Source organism: Eptesicus fuscus, chromosome 22 (genome assembly GCF_027574615.1).
Source record: "Eptesicus fuscus isolate TK198812 chromosome 22, DD_ASM_mEF_20220401, whole genome shotgun sequence".
Classification (NCBI taxonomy): Eukaryota; Metazoa; Chordata; class Mammalia; order Chiroptera; family Vespertilionidae; genus Eptesicus; species Eptesicus fuscus.
In genome coordinates, this window is record NC_072494.1 from 21,178,124 (window position 1) to 21,198,620 (window position 20,497).

Consider the following 20,497-nt stretch of genomic DNA (forward strand, 5'->3'; position numbering starts at 1 on the left):
TAAGTTATAACGTGTGAGGTCGTGGTGGGTCTTTAAATGGAAGCCAGGTCGCTTTTCACTGGTGTGGACCCTGTCCTATTTGTGTGAGCATCTCACACCTCCTTTACCAGGTAATTTACAGACGCCTGGCAAGTGTTTCTCAGCAAATGAAGTGGAAGCAAGACATCGAGATTCCCCAACACCAGAGATGTAGGCTTTATGGACAAGCCCAGAGGCTGCGCTGTACTTTTTTCATTTTAAGGTCCCTGTGTGTGTGTGAGTAGTTGTCTTTTAGAGGGGAACTAATTTCAATGAGATTTATTTCTGGTCCAGATATATCTAATTGTTTTCTCTCTTGCTCCCTCTCCTCTCCCCATAGGTAAAACACAATTTGGAAGTTTGTACATATTTTCTTTCTCACTTGGTTATTTATTTATTTAACAAACATATATATCTCACTGTGTATCAGCAATTGTTCTATAAACTTTACAAATATTAATTTATTTATTCCTCATATCAATCCTATAAGAAAGATAATATTCATTTTTACAGATAAAAAAAACTGAGGGACAGAGAAGGTCAGTAACTTGTCCAAGATTACAGTCAGTGTAGAGTTGAGCCCAGCTGTCAGGTTCCAGAGCCTTCGCTATTAATCACTATGTACACTACCCCAGACAGACCTATTTCTAATTCTATCCAGGTCTAAACTAAAATGTTGAACATAACTCAATATCTGGGAGGCTTGCCCCCAGCACAATCCATTCCTCAGAAAAGGAAGGAAAAAGGGGAGAAAAGGTAAAAAATAAGAAAGTCATAGAATGAGGAAGGAAGAGTAGTAATGGAGAAATGAACAAAGCCAGTAAAGAAATTGCGCTTACATCCAGCCTTCCAGCACAAGACGCTGGGTTCCTGGTTAGTTGCCCCTTAGGGTCCATGGAACCCTTTGAAATGTCTTCTTTGGTCCAGGAGGTGCTAACTGGGGGTCTTCACAGGCACAGAAAGGAGAAGCTTCCCCTGCGGTTCTTGCCTCTTCCCATCAACCCTTCCCTTAGTTCCATATGAGCCAGGGGAAGATGCCACTGGGCTCAGAACAGCATTGTGGCAGGTGTCGCTCCATCTTATGATAAGGCATGACCCAAGAGGCTGCATTGTCTGAAGTCACACAGCTAGAAAGTAGCAGAGCTGGGATTCAGACCCTGGGTCGTTGGACCACCCTCACACTGCCCCACAGTACTTGGCAATGACATTCAGGCCACAGTAACCTGCACCTTCTCTCTGCCTCTGCTATGACCTGGCCACACCCTCTAATCCACTGAGAACTCCGAACTCTCATCTATTATCCCATCTGATTCAAAGCATCCCAGTGAGACTAGCAGGAAAGGTATTATGAGTATTTTACAGATGATTATATAATAATAAAGGCAATTTTACTGACAATCCTACCAGTATTCAGTTTTAGGACTGAGCTTTCATTGTGTATTAAGGAAATAACTGGCTTCGAAACCAAATAAGTGAGGTCAAGAGTCCTCGTTTTATGAGACCCTGGGGAGCCACCTGGTGTCTACAGGGTAAGTGAGGGCAGGTGGCATACTTACCAGTCAGAAAGTCGGGGTCAGGGGTGGGCTCTGAGATTTCCTCCAGGCACTGGTTCTCCAGTGGGACAGTGGCCACCACAAGGCCATCTGGCAGCTGCTGGTCTAAACCTCGAGCAAAGTTGTTTTGCCTGGAAATGGAGGCAGACATTCATTTCTGAGTGTGCAGGTAAATCCCACTCCTTAGTGCAAAATCCATCTCAACCCACAATGAAAAAATTCTTTCTGGACCAAAAACTCCCCTCTTTCTGAACCCCACTTAATGTTCATCTCTGGAGTAGGATATGGGTGTGAGAGGTAGGGTGAGGGCTGGGGAGACTAGAAATAAACCAGATAAAAAGGTTTGCTCGGAAGAGAGACATTCTTTCTTCCCATCCCTGTCCCTGTTCCCCAATACCCTCTGCGTAAGATCTGCGTGTATGCGGTCTCATTTCTAGATTACACAGAAGACCCCAGCCACCACAAGAATGGGCATGACACCTCCCTGCTTCCTGTTGGCAAGGTCCCAGGCAAAAAGGGAAACATAGTGAAGTCTACTGTCTAAAATTGACTCCAAGAACTGGCTTGGAAATTTATTCTTGGTTTGCTCATGTGAGTCTAGGCTCAGGTTGCTATGAACTGCTCATCCATATCACAATGGTTTCATCACACTTATCACCTCCCAAAGCATGAGTTCTGAGGAAGGTGTATTCAAGTAGCCTAAGATGGAACAGAAAAAGGGGTCAAATGCAGAATCTCCTAGAAATAGTCTAAATCGATGGTTTGAAACATTTTGTTCTGGGACCCCTTTACACTCTTAAAAATAACTGAAGGCCCCAAGGTACTCCTGTTTATGTGGATTGCCTCTATCAACATGTACCCTATTGAAAATAGAAGAATTTTAAAAATATTTATTAATTTATTGAAAAATATCAATAATAAAGCCATTAAATATTAACATATGCTATACAACATAATAAGAGGAATAGCATTATTTTACTTTTTTTTGCAAAGTTTTACAATGTGTGACTTAGAAGACAGCTGAATTCTCACTTCTGCATTCAACTTACTGAAATATATTTGTTTGGGTTGAAGTATACAAAGAAAACCCAGTCTCTGTATTTGGAAAAGATAGGACTCTATCTCCTGGAAGGACCTAAGAGATGCTCAGGGATACTTGGACCATACTTGAGGACTGCTACTCTAGACTGACTCACACACTGATTCTTCTACTCAGAAGGAAAATAGAACCTGAGCATTTTGTGGAGGGTTCCACAGAAAATCTTCCAGTGCCTGCTGGGCAAGATAAAAATTTATTTCATACTTCATTGTTCACCCAGAGGAACCACAGTTCTCGAACTCTGGAAGGATGAATGCAGACTTGGAAAAGACCATGGGAGGGAACATAACCTGTCCTTTTAGGATCACATTTATCTCGCTCCAAGATGTAACATGTGATGCTGACTAAAGCTCTTAGGAGGAAGATCTAGCAGCCATGAATAATCAATTCTACAGACTTGAGGTTCACCTGAATGTTCCTTTCAGCACTTGTCCAGAAGCTACTTCCTTGGAATGGTTGTTGTAACCAAAGAACATCTCCCCAAAGAGTGTCTGGTTCATGGGAAGCTCCCTGCTTTCCCCACAGTCGCCTCCTTCTGGGCAGGTCTCTGAGACAAGTTGGCAAGAGCGTCCATCCATACCCAGCTTGTAATCCTCAATGCACCTGATACAGTGGAAAACTCGAGACGTTAGTCCATCAACAAGCTGTGCAGTCAACTCAACTCAATTGGTTGGGAGGAAATGCCTTTGGGAGTGTATTGAGTAGCTAGAGATGGTGAATATCCCAATGTGATTTTTGTCACAACTCAATTTCTTAAGCCTGTAAACCAAGTCTCCTTCCACGATGTAATCACACTGAACCTCTCACCTTACGTTTGCAGATAAATGCTTTCAGAGCTTTGGAGTACTGTCCTGTCCTCCTCTAAGTATCTGATTTCCCAAATAGCTCAAGAGATAAGCTTGTAAGTGAGTTAACACATTTAAAATCCAAGATATTTTGGAGCCTTTCTCTGGGACTATCTATATGGCCAGACCCTGCCTTTGTTTGGAGGGTAAGTAGGCAGAGAAAAAAAAAATGACACTGTACTTAAGAAATTAATGACCTTCTAAATCTGGTCCTGTGACAAGTCACTAAGAAATTAGTAAGATTGATCATCTTCCGGCTGTGTTCTGTTTGAATGTATCCAAACACAAGGTCTACCCATATTAACTCCCCCTCCAATTAAACTAAATAGCAGCTGGGTCATGGAGTGCGGCACCTCCTTGACGCCCTACCCATTAAGCGTGTCCAGTTACTCTAATGGGAGGGCAATACTGATGCTGCCAAATATGGGTCAATGACCCAAAAGTCATTAACTGGACCTTATTTGTAGTTATATTGAGAAGACTATAATTTGTTAGTCAAGTAAGAATTCTTTTGATAAAGCTGTCATTGAAAAAGCATATTGATTTAATATGAAGTAAACAAGATTTTGAATTTGTGGGTATTCATGGCATTAAAACACATTTTTATTACTACCTACGGTAACTGTTGTAATAAGATAAAGACTCTGTTCTATGTAGAGGAACAAATAATCATAGTTTTAAGTGGTTAGAAGCAATATTGTAATGGCAATGACACTGCCCTTTACAGGTGACCTTGAGCCAGTTTATTAAACTCTCTGAGCTTCAGTTTCCCCATCTGCAAAAGCGGGGGAAGCAGCAGCTCCTTCTCTGGGTTGTTGAGAAGACTGAAACAATGAAACTAAAGAACTTCCGTTGTGTTAGCATATAGCAGGTCCTCGTCAAATGTTTCCATCATTATTACTAGCAGAGGCACAAATGTGTCTCATGTGAATGCCCTTGAACTACTTTTTCTCCCCATTTACCATTTATATATTTGTGTGAACAAGTGTGACTAGAGCTCCGACTTGGTTGTTAGATAAGAATCTCAAACCAAGGACTTCTTTGTTAGGCTACATATAGTGGCTTGGAGAGTGCTGCATACACACGTGTACTGAATCCTGATTGAAACAGGGAAGGAGTCCAGTTAGGGACCTACTGCATTAGTCCAGGCAACAGATGTGATTCCAGAACCACAAAGGACTCTATGGTACCAGCCTAGGTCTGGGACAAGATAGTGAGGTGACTCCATCTTTGAGCCATATCACAGTATTTCTATAAAGAATTTTGAAGCTGGCCGTTCCCTCAGTCCACTGTGAGCATCTGGCAGATTCCCTTCTATAGGGCCCGGAATCCCCTATTCTCCTTTGTGCTCATCACCATGTGTTCCACTGGGAACTCCTTTGAGGGCAGAGATCAGGTTTCATATCCTGCGATCTCCTATATTTAACAACTAACTCAGTTCTCTGCACAAACTAGGTGCTCACAAATGTATGTTTATGAAATAAATAAAGCTATACAACTTTGGCTGAACTTACCTCTATTAACTGAGGTGAATAACATTATAGAGACATGAAGATTTAGATCAAGCTTCCATTTATGGAATGGGATTTTATAAGAAACTGAATTGAAAATTGCTTGGTTGCAAAGAAATAACATAAAATGAAATACAATAAAATAACATTACTATTCCATCAAATAATCTTTTCCTGATTATTAGCAACAATCTAGCATAGCTTTATTATTATAAACATTGATTTTCATTGTAAGCCTATTAGATTGTGAGATCCTTGAAGGCAAGAACTACACGTCTTTCATCTCTGCAGCCAGGGGCCAGCATGGTTGGTGGCATAAAGGAAGCAAGCTCCCTAACAGGCAGAAAAAGGTGGAGAGGGAGAGGAAAGGGGAGGGAAGAAGGAGGGAAAGGGAGAAGGAAGGAGAGAGGACATGATAGACAAGCAAACTAGGGTTGTGGAAGAATTGGCCAAGCCTTGTCATGGTGGCTCAGTTGGTTGAGTGTCATCCTGTACACCAAAACGGTTGAAGATTTGATTCCCCATCAGGACACATACCTAGGTTGTGGTTTTGCTTCCAGATCAGAATATATATGGGAGGCAACTGATCAATGTTTCTCTCTTACATCGATTTCTCTCTCTCTCTCTCTCTCTCTCTCTCTCTCTCTCTCTCTCTCTCTCTCTCAAATCAATAATAAACTTATCTTCAGGTGCGGATTTAAAAAAAATGGGCCAAATTTATATAACATGAAAATGTCTTTAAATATAATTTTAGTCAGTGGTATAAATTACAATTTTAAAGGAGCTACAGAAATTCTTTAAAACCAGGAGGGCTTGAATTCTAATCTTAATCTTCCCAGTTACCAATATCCCAATCCTGAGGGAGTTACTCACCCTCACTGTGCCTTAGTTTTCACATCTGTGAAATGGGGAGGCATTGCCTGCCCTGTCCTCCCAAACAAAATGAGCTGATCCACAGGCAAGGGCTCTTTACATGGTGGAATTGCTCTGTCTGAGGGAGGGCGGCTGCACAAAATGATGGAACTTTGGGGATAGAATTTAATTATGTCTCGCTCCTCTTCTCTGATAGTTTAGTTTCACACAATCTTTCCCAAGCTTTGGACCACTGAAAGGTTGTCACAAAACACCTGATTAACAGTTCCACAAAAGACGGCTGGAAAATTCCAGTGTAAGCAGGAAATGACTGTGGCCACCTTCCTTGTCTACAGGGGTGTGACCCAACTTTCCCTAAGGGTCCTCCCAACTCTGATTATAAAAGGGCTCCTCCTGCTCAGCTGGCGTGGCTCAGTGGTTGAGCATCGACCCATGAACCAGGAGGTCATGGTTCGATTCCCTGTCAGAGCAAATACCTGGCTTTCGGGCTCAATCTCCAGAGTGGGGCGTGAAGAAGGCAGCCTATTTATGATTCTCTCTCATCACTGATGTTTCTATCTTTCTCCCCCTCTGCTTTCCTCTCAGAAATCAATAAAAATATATTTAATTGTTTTTTTTTTTAAGAAGGGCTCATCTTCCAGTCATGCAGGCTCTTTTCTCAGAACCTACAGGCTGGCCTCGGGTGACCAGCTTATTCAGAAATTTTTTAAATTGGATTTAGCACTAAAGTCTCCCATCCAAGCAAACCGGTTGGCCTCATGGGAAGCTTAACTCACCCACAGAACATGAAGATGTTGTACAAGGTGGGGTCGTCCTGGAAGGGTGCCACCTGCTGGAGACACAGCTGCTCACAGCCGCCATTGAAGCCGTCGGAGCAGTCCACCCCAATGTGGCGGTCATAGCAGCCAGAACTATCCTTCATGGGGCTGAGTCCGGAAGGGCACTGGCACAATCAGAAAGCATCCACACAGGCGGGTGAATTAGGGGGGTGGGTTCTCTAGAAACTGGCGTGTAGCTACTATTTTAACTGGAGTGTGACCCCTATTTTAACACTCACCTTGAAACCATTAACATTGTCAAATAATATAGAAATGCCTCGCTACGCTGGACTATGTTTAAAAGCAAGTGACCTTTTGACACCTTGCTGCTTCTTCTTTGGGCACAGACCACACACATTTGCATTAAAGTCAATTCCTCCAAACAGGCTGGAAGGGAGCATTGTAACAAGACAGAGGAGGTGTTCCGGCCTCCCAACTGGGCCTGGGGCTGGCAGAAGCGTGGACGTGATGGGCCAGAATTACAATGCATTAGCAGAGATTCCTTTGGGCTGGGGCAAGGGAGTGTTGCTGTTTGGATTTAGTATCAATAGGACTTTTCTAAAAAGTGTCTAAAGCATTTTGTCACATTGATACCAGACACCAGTGTTGGGGGGAACGGAAGGAGACAGAGCGTCCAGCCAGGAGGAGAAAGTGGACTTCTTCTGACCTTGGAGGAAGGTTTGACTGCTTTCCTAGTGGGAGTGGCCATACTCATGGCCTTTCCTGCGGAAGGACACCCCTGTGGAAGACACACAGACGTGAGCGCCCGTGTTTCCCTTGGGTTTGGACTGTATGTATCCCATTGCCCTGGGTACTGTTAATGTGGGACAATGAGCTTTTCTGCATTGCCATGCCCTCAATAATCACCCCCAAGAATGATAGCAAAGGAGAGAAGCCAGGAACCATGTCAGCCAGAATCTGGACGACATGGTGAGCAGTAAGCAGCTCACACGGCATCCATCTTACTCACTGAACATCTGCTTGAAGTAAGCAGGGTGACCATCCCCAATTTTATACATGAAGAAGCACAGCACAGAGAGCTTAACTTCCCAAAAGTCACACAGCTGGTCATGGCAGGACCACCGGTAGTCCATGACTTAGTTGCTCCATCTTTGGCTTACATCCCAATCAGCCTCTCACACAACAGTCACCCTTCACCACTTACTAGGACCCCCAGCTATGCTATGTGCTTTAGGTACTTCACCTCATAGTGCCATGTATTATTCTCATTTTAAAAGTTGTGGAAAGCACTAACACAGCCAGTTAATGCAGGGACATCTCACTGCACTGGACTCCATCTAGAAGTCAATGGCTACGCTTTGCCATCCTGCTTCTGTCTGTGCACCAAATCCTGCACATGCACATTACAGCTGATTCTTCCCAACAGGCTGGAAGGGTATAGATCACTTGCCCAAAGCAAGGCAGTGAATATGGGGCAGAGCTGGGGTCTGTCTAGATATGACCTGCTCTTAATGGCTATGCTGTCAGCTAACCAACACACTTCTCCAAAACCAAAACCAAACCAAAAACAACTTTCAAAACTCAGAGAAACAGTATAAAACACCTCATCTCTGTCCTGTCACCTGGCTGCCTCTTCGTCCTGGCTGCCAAGTACCTTGGCCCAGTAGTGGGACTGCGGCAGGTGCACCTCTATACCCACCTCCCTTCCTCCCTGCTTCCCACTCGAACATCACAGCAGGATGTGCACTGTTTGCTGACACTGATTCTGCAATTTCCCAAACAAACGGCCCCCCTGTGGGCCTTCCAGGCTCCCAGCCCGGTCCATCCCTTCTCCCCCTCCAAAGCCAGCTGGAGTGCCGGAAGGTGACAGCATTTAAGGAAGTTTCCAAGGGCTGCCTCGTGCTGGGCAAACCGAGATGCTCCAGATGATGGTAAACAAGCAAATGAGGCAGCTGAGGACTGCACCCCACATTTTGTTAGCCCCCTACCCATCCGCTTCCTTGGCCATCCAGCTGTTAAACCAGATGTGCTACCAGAAGGGTGCTGGCATCACCCTGCGAGGCAGCCCAGGCACAAATGTGGGTCTTGAAGGAGAAGTTTGATTGGAATTAAATGGGCTGCACTGGTTGCCATGAGCGCGCGCGTGTGCGCTCTCTCTCTCTCTCTCTCTCTCTCTCTCTCTCTCTCTCTCTTTTTCTATAAAGCTTGAGAAACATCTCTCTCTCTCTCTCTCTCTTTTTTTTCTATAAAGCTTGAGAAACATCTCTCTCTCTCTCTCTCTCTCTCTCTCTCTCTCTCTCTCTCTCTCTCTCTCTCTCTTTTTTTTCTATAAAGCTTGAGAAACATCAGAGTAGAGATAAAGCCAGTCCTGTCATTCCACCTCACATGCTTTCAATCCTTGGACCAGCTAGCTGTCTCAATCACCACCAGGGCTCCCATCTCCTCAACTACCTCCTTTCCCCAGAATGCTCCATTAAGCATGGTTTCAGACAAAAACTTCACCAAGTGAAACTCAAGCAGGCTTTATTCCAGAACTCCAAAATCAGTCACATCCACACCTTGTGTGGCCCTGGTGTCTAGATGACATTGGTGTGTCAAGTGGGACCACCTGGTATTTACACTTTCCTAGGAGATTTGAAGAGAAGACAGAGTTAGCTGCCATGTAGCTTCCCAAGTGTGAAAAAACCTGTTACCTGGAACCCCTAAAGAAATAGAGTCAATGTGTTGACAAAATAAATCAATCCTGTAGGTTTGTTCATCTGATTGTTTTAAGCAACTCCCAGAGTACATTCTGAAATCATTTATGGATTTGTATCTTCAGCCTAATATTCATATTCATTCCCTCTCTCTCTCTCTCCTCCCTCCTTTTCACTCTCTCTCTCTCACTCTCACACACACACACACACACACACACACACACATTATTGTGTATATATTTATAGGACAAAACACTGCAAACTGCCCAGAGCATGACCTTGAAGACAAGGCAAGATCCTCAATCCCTGAAAAAGATGCAATTATCTTTACTTCAGTGTAACTTACTTGGGCTGCAGTTGAGAGTAAAACATTTTTGAAATTATTCCCAGAAAGGAAAAAAAAAAGGAAGCTGAAACCAAAGATACAGTTTTCTTTTTAACTCTTGCTGAACCAGAGCCCTCACTTCCCAAGGAGGCTAATCATTCAATTTTCTCATGGTGTGAGTTTGTTTTTACCTAAATGTGCCTTGTGCTATTGTATTCACATGCATTTTGGGTTCCTCAAAATCTATTTATAAATACAAAGACACTGCATGCTCTATACCATGCCCTCTTCCTAGAAGTGTCTGAGCCAGAGGCCAGCCGCCAGGAGAGAAATCCTGCCTCAGCAAGGGAGGAGCTGTCTTTCCTCTTTGCGAGTGCTGGCCATTCTCTTCCCTGGCGTGTGGACAATCCCTCTATTTATTCCTTGAAAGAGAACTGTTTGCTCAGGAGGGAGCCCCAAGGTCACACACTAACTCTCACTGCACAGGTTACATTAAGCAGTCCCAGAGCCTTTATAAACCACAGGCTCCACAAGAAAATTCTCTCTATTATGGCAATAGGCCTCTCCCATCAAGAAGGTCTAATAAATGAACTGCAATTTCAGTGACCCCTAAAATATACAAGGTTAATCATCTTTCATGAGATGCTCATGGCTTTTTGACTTATTACTGGTCTGAGGCATAATTTGCTAATGAGTTTAAAATTATTTTCTACATTCAACTGCTTTTCTTCCCTGTCTTTCCCTTCTTTTTCTACCAATGGTTTTGGAGTTGATTAATCACTCAAGAGTCTAGTCAAATGTCGCTAAGCCTGAGACACGTGCACCTGATGCAGAGTATGAGCTGGGTGTTATGGGCAAAGAACATGAGTGATGGACGCTGGAGCATGTTTGGGGCCCTGGAAAAAAAGGAACCCCTTTCTGTATCTGAGCCGGCCTCGCCTTACCTGGGGGACTCATAAAACATACAATTATAATTCCTACTCGAAACAGGTTCTCTTTTCCTACATGGCACTTTTATTCCTTTCATAAATAGCAATTTCCCGAATTTTTCATGAGTCTGACTTGGAAGCCTAAGGCAGTGGTCTACAAACTCATTAGTCAACAGAGCCAAATATCAACAGTACAATGATTGAAATTTCTTTTGAGAGCCAAATGTTGTAAACTTGAACTTCTTCTAACGCCACTTCTTCAAAATAGACTCGCCCAGGCCATGGTATTTTGTGGAAGAGCCACACTCAAGGGGCCAAAGAGCCGCATGTGGCTCGTGAGCCGCAGTTTGCCTACCACAGGCCTAAGGCATGCAGGACTTCTCCAAAGGGTAAAAGTTGGAAGGAGTTAAATGTGAGTTTCAGCTTCCCACCCCTGAATTGCTGAAAGTCTCTGACTCGCACTCTTCTGCTTCCTGTCCTACAGAGAGGAAGAGGTAGGGTCATCTGTAATGAGCTCTGCACATCTGTGCTCTAGGAGAGGTGAAATGACACATTTGGTGGAAAACCACTGTGGACAGCATGTGGACAGAAGGGCGACGGGATCACTGTGTAATTCAAAGCTCATTAGATCATAATGATCTGGCAGCGAAGGTCATGTGTTCAACACGAGAAAGCTGGACAGCCAACCTCTTGCCTTCCAAGGCCACAGTCCCTCACCTAAGCACATGCAGACATGTCACAAAGCAAAGGCATTTGGAGGCCACTTTCAGGGTGCGTGTGAAGATGAGGAAGGAGCAGTACAGAGTGGGCTTTCCACTGTATTTTCGCATTGGAAAGCATTTTCAAACTTTTTTTATTTTATTGATTTTAGAGAGAGAGACAGAGACAGACACTGGTTTGTTGTTCTACTTATCTATGAATTCATTGGTTGATTTTTGTATGTGCCCTGACTGGAGATCAAACCCACAACCTTGGTGGATGGAGATGATGCTCTAACCAACTGAGCTACCTGGTCAGGGATCCAAAGTTTCAAGCCGAGTTTTATATTAATTTTAATAGGTGGGCTTGATACGAATAAAAATGCTTTGGTTATAGCCGGGAATGGCTAGACTATAGTTCTGCCTACCGAGTCTGCTCCAATCCATACTACCATCTCTGAGTGGTGTCCCCCAAGGATGTCTGCAACATAATCTCCGAACCTGTAAACGTGCCACCTTATATTTGACAAAAGGGGTTTTGCAGATCAAGTTAAGGCTTTTGAGATGGGAGATTATACTGGATTAACCAGGTGAGCCTGATGTAATCACAAGAGTCCTTAAAAGTGGAAAGGGGCACAGAAGAGAAGAGAGAGGACTGCAGAAGAGTGGTCAGAAAAATGCAACGGGACAGCTTTCAGGATGAAAGAAGGGGCCATTAGCCAAAAAGTGGTTGGCGGCCTCCAAAGCTACAAAAGGCAAGGCAATGGTTTGCCCCCTAGAGCCTCCCGAAAGGAATGCAGGGGATGGGGGGGCACTGGCATCTTGAATCTAGCCCAGTGAGACCCATGTTGGATTCGCACCTACAGAGCTGGAAGATATAGATGAGTGTTGTTTTATACCAATAAACCTGCAGTAATTTGTTGCAGCAGCAACAGGACACTAATACAGTAACTTTGCAGAACCCCAATGGGCTCCATAGACAGAGAATGGATGCTCTTGTGCCTTTCAGCAGGACCCAGTTATCAGCGGTGGGTGGCTGACCTCTGCTCTGGGAACCCTTCCAAATGGTCAGCAAGCTCTACTTTTGGAGAATGTTCTGGTTTGGAACAGAGAGGCTGTGGCTTGTACAGGCCTGTGCCTTTCACGGGGATCTGTTTTCTGTCCTCAGAGATATAAACAACAGGGCAATTAACCGGGTAGCAATTAACCTGTGGGAGCCCATGCAGAACTGAGAAACATGTTGGCAGCTGAGGTGAACCAGCCCCAACTGTCTGCATTGCATTCAACAAGAGGATAGGAGGTACACGCTGTCTCTTCCCACATCACTGCTCCTTTCCCAGGTTCCTGAAGGGTCAGTGTATTCTGAGTTCATCCTCTCTTTCTCTTTTTATGAAATATGCCTTTCTTGAGCAGCCTTTCAGCTCAGTGGCCAGAGAACAGAATGCCAGGGTTTCTGTGAGAGAAGAAAGGCAGTTGGTACAGCTGATAGCTTTGTCCCTGGTCCACCTCCAGAGGACATGGGACTGCTCTGCTATACAGCAGGGCTTGAGGAAGGTGTGGATGCCCAGGAGAGTCAGGGCAGCTCAAAGTCAAGTTCCTAATCTACTTCTCAGCAGGGGTATAAGAACCAGGATGCAACACATCAGCTCTCAACCCACCAATCCACCTGCATCTTGAATCATGTGCTTTAGAACCAATGGAAAACATTCAATTGAAAGACCTGCCAGTTGGTTTGGCCTCGCCTCCCTCCAAGAGCCACGTGGACCAGTGACTTCAAAGTATTATGCTAATACCAAGCCCTGGCATAATTGGGAGACTTTCTGCAGTGGCTCCAATTGTTATTGCAAATGCATATTCATCAGAACTATTCTTGCTAGCTCTGTCTCACAGACCAGTGTCAAAAGTACAAGAATACATCAGCACAGTTCCATGCCAAGTAAAGGGGCTAGGATCACCTACAGAAGGCTTTTGACAGGCAAATCCTTAGGGGCTCAGGAAAGGGGCAGAGCAGTGGGAAGGGATGGAGTCTATCCACGTGCATGTGTGTGAGTGCGTGAGCATGCACAAACTCATATGGGGCTGGCATGGAATGTGCACAAACAGTGTTTTAGCACTTAGAGTGACACAAGAAAATAATGTAAAATGATAGGTTGAAATCTGGATGACGAAGACATGCAGGCTGAATAGTAAAAAATAACGTTTTTAAAGTGTCTCAGCTGGGACTCCATTACAGTAAAATTATCTCCTGAGGGACCCAGTTGGGAAGCTCACTACCTAGATAGTGGAAAGTGGACCAGCCACAGGGAGAGGGACATGGACTGACCTCCTGGCTGCCTTCAGAAGACTTGGCCCAAGGAGGATTTCCCTTTGTACTTTTCCTGATAGTCCGATCTCTTAACTTTCCCCTCTCTTTGATGGATCTGCCAAGTTCTCCACCTGCCTGCCCCTTAACTTTCTTTCTTTCCCTTTTCCTTTTTTCATTATCTCTCCCTCCTCAGATAAGTCAGGCCCCTGTCACCTGCTGCCTAATCTGTGAAAGCCTGGGAGGCCCCAGGCTGGAGAGAGCCCCACCTGGATTCCAGGTACATACCCATCTTTGATGGAGAATGGCTCCCTGAACAGAGCAGGTGCTCAAAGATGGGGAAAAGGAGGGTGTGAACGCTGAAATCGGTCCAGCGTCCTCATAGCTTGCTCCTGCTCTGGGTCCCCTGACAAGAGTACAACTGTCAGACTTGGAAGTAAGACGAGGCACCACATCCTCCCCAGAGATGAAAGCCCTGGCCCTGCCATGGAAACACCACAGGGCTACGTGTCTCAATGAATCATCTTCCCTCTCCTTCATGCCCACTTCATGCCTGGTTTTCCTGCCTTCTTTCTCCGCCCCTCCCCCTCTCTGCCCTTAAAAGAAGAAAGTGCTGGAAACAGACAGTAGTGCTGATGGCTCACTCTGCCCCACCTCCATTTGCCTGTGTGGTTCAATCAGTCTTCATATCCATGGCATGGGAGATACCCCAGTCCACTGTAGCCCGAAGTCTTCCTAGTTCATAGCATCACATATTTTATAGGTATACAAAGTCTATATAGGTGATAAAGTAAAAAACCACCTTTCCCAAGGTAGGAGTTCATTGCCATGGTCTCAAAAGGGACACATTTTTATTTTTTCTATATCATTCTTGGCATATTTTATCTAGGTAGATTTTTCCTAAAATTCTCTATTACAATCAGTGTGATTTGAGTCTAGGCAAAGTTATTTTTTCCCCTAGAATTTCCTATTAAAGTAAATACAGCCTATTTCCTATTAGAGTCAATATCATACTATTAAGCAGTTAACTAGTTCTCAAATTGTTTGGGGGTATTCCTCACCAACTAGACTGCAAGACTGGAAAGAAAGAATCATGGTATATAATTCAGGAGATTTCTCTTGGATAGCTACAGGTCACCTATAGGTGCTCCATAAATACTCCTTGACTTATTGACTGGTGATTAGCGTCTCATCTCTGTCAGGAGGAGATTCATAGTTTAGACTAGATGTCAGCTACGAGGAAGGAGCATTCTTGACCCTCTCTTTTAATCATAGTGTATTTTCATCTGTATATATGCATTGTGTCTTATACTGTGTCCCCCTCCCCATTACAATCTCGAAAGGACAGACCTACCACACAACCAGTGGAGTCCAGCTTGCGATCTGAGATGCAACGGAAGTTCTTACTACAGCCCCCATTGTCCTTGCTGCAGTCCCGCACTGGCCCGAAGGAGTCGAGGAGGACCTCCAGGCTGTCAAAGGAGGACGAGGTCATCAGCTCCTCTCTGTGGGGAGAACATAGGGACGTGGGAGGCATCAAAAGGACTCCAGGAGCAACAAGTAGCATCCTACCTGGCCAGCCAGGTCATGTCTTACTCCCTCATAAAAATTTGGGATCAACCATACTCTGAGCCTTGAGCTAACAAATTACTGACATTCTCCATATTTGGGAGCCAAGCCAACCCTGAAAGGCCTGGTCAAAGAAGGTCTCACCTTGGGCTAGGAAATTAACATGTTATCCCGTCGATCCTTAGGGGACCTGAGAAGTGCTTACAAATTCTACTTTTATGTCTTCTCCCTGTGCCTGAGCCTTGGGGTGTGCAATGCTGACCCAGATAGAGGAGATCCTGGCACTGCATAGAGAGAATGTGAAGGCAGCTGCCAAGTTCTCTTTACAGCTTGTCAGGATTCCTTTCACATGGTCCTGGACCTTCAGGTGGTTTCTCCCTCAGTCTCTCCAGCCAAGAATGGGCCTCAGCACCTGGAGGCCGAACTCACCTGACCTCCACTGCATCCTCCATCACTGTCATGTCCGTCTTACACTTCGCTGACGGGTTGATGGCCAGTTCGGCTGGTGGGATCACAAAGCTCTTGCTGAGGGGCAGCCACATGCCCTCGCCCAGGGTGTAGGTGAATCTGCAGGGACAGCCAGCACCAGGGGGTTAGGACATGGTGACCACCGCCCCTGGGAGGACCTGGCATCCATCACCAGCAAGCTTCCCTCTCAGCCTCCGCAGAAAAGATAACTGATTGCCACTCTGTGGATGAGCTGCCTGAGTCTGAGGGAGGCGGCAAGGCCCATTCCTGCTCACATGTCCAGACAGTTGGAGAACTGATCATGGCACCCACTCACCAGCTGTGAGAAAGGTTTTTATCAAGTCATACGAAAGCGTGTTCCAGTTTCCTTCAGATCTGAAGCTGGGCGTCCCCTATCTTAAGTCAGATATAATTGGAAGCATTTTAATTGAAGAGACATTCTGGCCTCCCAATACCCCCATCCCTCAGTTTGCGCACGCGCAGAGGTAGCAATGGCATCTCTCTGTGCCTGGCAGAATGCTACCCAGGAAAAGGAGGGAGGACAGCTCCCTTTTTCTGGCTTCTGTACGATAGAAACAGAAATTCTGGAACCAGGAGCCAGGGAGAAGGGAAGGGGGATGAAGGAGACTGGCCCAGATGTATCCTCCGCACTCCTCCCCACACCCTCGGCTAATGGCCTTAAACCCTGGGGAGACAGGGAAGATTTGGTGGTGTGTGTTTTTATTCTCATAACAAGGGCTAAAAGGAATAAAAGAATCAATCAGCATTTCAAGGGAGAGCTTAGAGAGACCATGAGTGATTATTTGTTTATTTATTCATTCATTTTATTTCAAAGGCATTCAAATGCTCTGTGTTCACAGTCAAAAATAGTCTATGGGATAAAAGCCAGTGTGGGTGGGATATCACAAGGCAGTGGCAGTCTGGTGTCGCTGTCCAACTTAATGTGCAGGGAGGAACAAGGAAGGATGCATACGATTAAACAGAAGCCGGCACAGGCTCCATCAGCATGCTGGTCACAGAGGACCATCTCAGACTCCTGCTCCTTCTCTCCCCTAACCCACGTGCACCCCTCTATTCTCTCTGTGCTACCTGAGAGCTAGGAGACCAGATGGGTGACTTGAGATATTTGGGGAGGAATGTTGTCCTCTCTAGGATGCTGGCCATGAGAATGCGCACTGACCAAGTCTCAGGAATTGCAAGCAGCCATGAGATTTCACTCACTTCCTGAATGGCAGTCCTGCTCATAAGAGCAGCTCTGAGAAGAGAAAACAGGTGCCCCAGGGAGAGGCAAGTGGGAAGTGGCCAGGATTTGGGAGACTTCCTCTCCCCATCTACACTCTTACCCTTAGTCCCATATCCTAAGACCTGCTAGACAAACACCTGCATTAAAGAGCCCTGAAGTATAAGAAGAGCTTATTGATCTGAAGGAGACACTCAACCCTTCCCATCCACAGGGAAGAGAGGCAAGAGCTGGGCTAGGTCTGTGTAGGCAGGGTCCACACCAGATGAGGGAAGTCCATTGCTCCCTCAAGAGGAGGAGACCCACCACTTCACCCTTCTCTAAGCAGCTGGTAAAACTGAAGGCACGGTAGCCCCTTTATACACATGCACACACAGGTCAACTGGCAAAATTATGGAGCCCATATTTAGGGCAAGTCATTGTCCCAAGGTACCTGGGATCTGGGACTTAAGGTTAAATGTGTGTCGGAGGTAACAGTGTGCAAGATTTGGGTTCACTTTGCATTTAGTAATGGATATTCTTGAGACAGCAACATTATGATAGGCCCCACTACTGTTGTGCAGCGTGTACCATTTCAGAGAAAACAGGCACACGTTTGAATGATGCTGGGGGCGTGGGGAGAGTTTATTGGGACACAGAGCTTTGTTTTCTATTTTGGTTTTAAAATGAGAAGTTTTGCATTGATGCACAGCAACAAATCTGTGACCTGTAGCTCATCATTTATGTGACAGATTTTAGTCAACGGTTGGCAGGCCTAGCACTTCCTGGCAGTGAGTTTTTCTTTTGAAAGAGAGAGATCATGTCCATTCATCTCAGTTTTCCCTTCCTCCTATGCACACAGAAATATTTCAAAGAAAAAAGCAAACCACATCTTTCCCCAAGTGAAACTGTGGACAGCACCCCGGGCCCACAGAACGAAGTTCACATCTCCAAAGACACCATACTCTGTGCTTCTACAGAGCAACCTGACTCTAGTTCCTAAAGATGCCCTCATTTCTCACCTCTCTGCCTTTGCTCCTAGTATTTCTTCTTCCTGAATTTTCTCCCCTTTCTTCATTGCAGGAGTCCTGCTCATTTAAAGATTCAGGTAAGGTCCCACCCCTCCAGGATCTTCGCATCCAACCCTCAGGCTGATCAAGGGACTCCCCTATGTACACATGCTCCCGTGATGATGAATTGTGCCCATCTTCTCACCGCTGCTTAGCAGAGGTGCTCCCTTAGATAGCAGAGGACAGTGCTTGTTCATCTTTGTATTTCCACTGCCTGATACAATTTCTGACCCAAGGAGGTCACTCCATAAATATTTACTGACTGATCAATAAGTAGATTGTCCTTTAGTTTGCACATGCTACCGGGAGAGAGAGTCTCAAATTTCAAATGCAAAGGTAGGAGCAGTGGGGAAGACTCTCCTTCGTTTAGAGCAGGGTATGGGTTCACCTCTGGGCTGGAATGGACTTAATGGTCAGGGTGGATCTGGGTTTGACATTGTGAGAAACTTCCAAAGTTCACAGCAGCTTCTGAGACATGACTCTGTACCAAGTTAACAAGAAAGATAGTGTCACATTCCATCTCTGGTAGGGTCAAGGTGAAAGCCTGAAGGGCAAGCCAAGTCAGGTGTGACATGAGACGAATCTCTACTGAGAACTCTCAAAGGGGCAGGTAGTCTGCAGAGCCACCTCATTTATCCTCACAACAGCCCTCCAAGAGTGGTCATTTGACCCATTTTACACATTTGCCTACTAATATTTTAATGTGTTTAGTGGCCTCTTCAAGGTCACCTTTCCTTAAGTGGGAAGATGGGGGCTGGTCTGATTCTCTAAGCAGCTTTCCAGCCCATGCTGGCTCATGCCTAAGAAATTCTAAAGTTTTATTTTATCTGCAAAATCTACTAATTCCAAATATAGCCCAAACTGTCAGAGAAGAGCAGTGTCCTGAAATCTCATCTGTCCCTCATTCATGCAGATTTGGCAGGAACCACCTCAGAAAGCCATCAAAGGGAAGTTGGTGAGCATCTAGAATGCTCTCCCAGGTTGGGCCTTCTCTCACAACAGCTGGTGGGACTGTCACAGTTGGTGGCTTGGCTGGAGGCTGAGTCGTGTACTTGGCCTTGGTAAACAAGAGCTTGAAACTTCTGCTTCAGAGGCAAATGCTCACCAGAGCACAGTGGACAGAACAGGCCCGTGCTCTCATGTGGCTGGGCATGAGGTGGAATGTGGAGAAAAGGACAAAGAGCTCGTGGCCCACCGTCTCCACTTTTTCCCAGAGCAGCCATTCCAGGAGGAGGTCTTGTTCCCTGGGATGCAGGTGCATACTTGTGGGGAAGGTCTCTGAGAGAGAAATCTGGTTTGAAGTAATTCTGGCCACCAGAAGATCCAGTGGGACGGAGTGATCTGAGCCACCATGGAAAGGACACCTTGGGCACTAGACTGGGCTTGATGCAAAGACTCAGCCTTTCCCCTTGGACCCTCTGAGTCTAGCTTGGACCCTTTCCAGGTTCTTTGGGATTGCAGATTACCAAGGTAAGGTTGAGCATCAGGTCTTTTCCTAATCTGGTTTCAAGTCCTCAGGAAATACCTGAAATGATCATCTATAGATATTTGTTGAAGACCAACTATGTTCAAAATTTCATGTTTGATATTAAATATTTAAAGCCATATATGACACTTCCCTCAATAAGACAACCATTTCACTGTAGAAAAAAATAGGTAAATTAAAATAAATATGAAATAAAATAATTGACAAATAAATATTATAGCCAGTAAATTACAGAAATTTGGAGGGGGAAGGTCATTGTGGATTGGTGCAGTGGGTTGAAAAAGCTTTAGAGAAGCATTTCTCAACACTAGTACAGATTAGAATTACCATGGGGTTTGTAAAAAAACAACAACAAAAAACAAAAAAACACCACTCCCATCCCCCAGAGCTTTCGAATAAATTGATTTGTGCTGCATAAGATCACTAGTCATTTTAAAGCACACTGGGGATTCTCATGGAGGCCCAAGGTTGGAGAACAATTCTTGGATGAGACCATAAATTGCATGAAGTCAGGGATTATCTTGGTCATATTTGTTTGGTTATAACTACAGTATCTAAAACAGTGCTTTGTAATAAATAGCAGGTGCTCAACAGACTTGATCTAGGCCATGAAAAGGGGTAGTGTTTATATTAGGAGGAGAATATATATTCTTGTTGGAGGGAAGAGTAGGGGTGAGTGTACAGAGTAAAAAATATTCAAGTTCTAGAAACAGTGCAGCAGTTAGAAGATAGATCTGATGGTAAGAATGGAAGGCTCCATAAGAGAAAAGCAGCCAATTAAAAGGGAGCTGCACATTGGCATTCAATTGTGGGAAGATTTGAATGTCAAAATTTAAATTTTCTTTTACAGTCCAGGGACATGTGCAGTTCCTGGAATCCCTCAGAACGCGAAATCACTGGTGAGCAGAGTAGCAGATAGTCACGTTCTCCTTCAAGAAGCAATAGTCACTGAGCAGGTCACAGGATTTTCCTGTGGCCACTGACAGTTGGGTTTACTCAGAGTGGTTTTGGTTCAAGTTCTTAATACCTAAAATCAGGGAATCATGACCCACTGATT

The 20,497-nt window shown here is 45.0% G+C and overlaps 1 protein-coding gene across 2 annotated transcripts in view; it reads right to left on the reverse strand.

Moving 5' to 3' along the window:
- The window catches only part of ASTN1 (astrotactin 1), a 267,479-nt gene that overhangs the window by 57,563 nt on the left and 189,419 nt on the right, over nucleotides 1-20,497 (reverse strand). For both annotated transcript variants that reach the window (XM_008145884.3, XM_028152060.2), the window contains exons 10-14: nucleotides 15,627-15,764; nucleotides 14,983-15,133; nucleotides 6,676-6,842; nucleotides 3,079-3,273; nucleotides 1,575-1,702 (exon numbers count right to left, since the gene is read on the reverse strand). In XM_008145884.3, coding sequence (XP_008144106.2) covers nucleotides 1,575-1,702; nucleotides 3,079-3,273; nucleotides 6,676-6,842; nucleotides 14,983-15,133; nucleotides 15,627-15,764 — 779 coding nt within the window. The remainder of the gene's footprint in view (nucleotides 1-1,574; nucleotides 1,703-3,078; nucleotides 3,274-6,675; nucleotides 6,843-14,982; nucleotides 15,134-15,626; nucleotides 15,765-20,497) is intronic.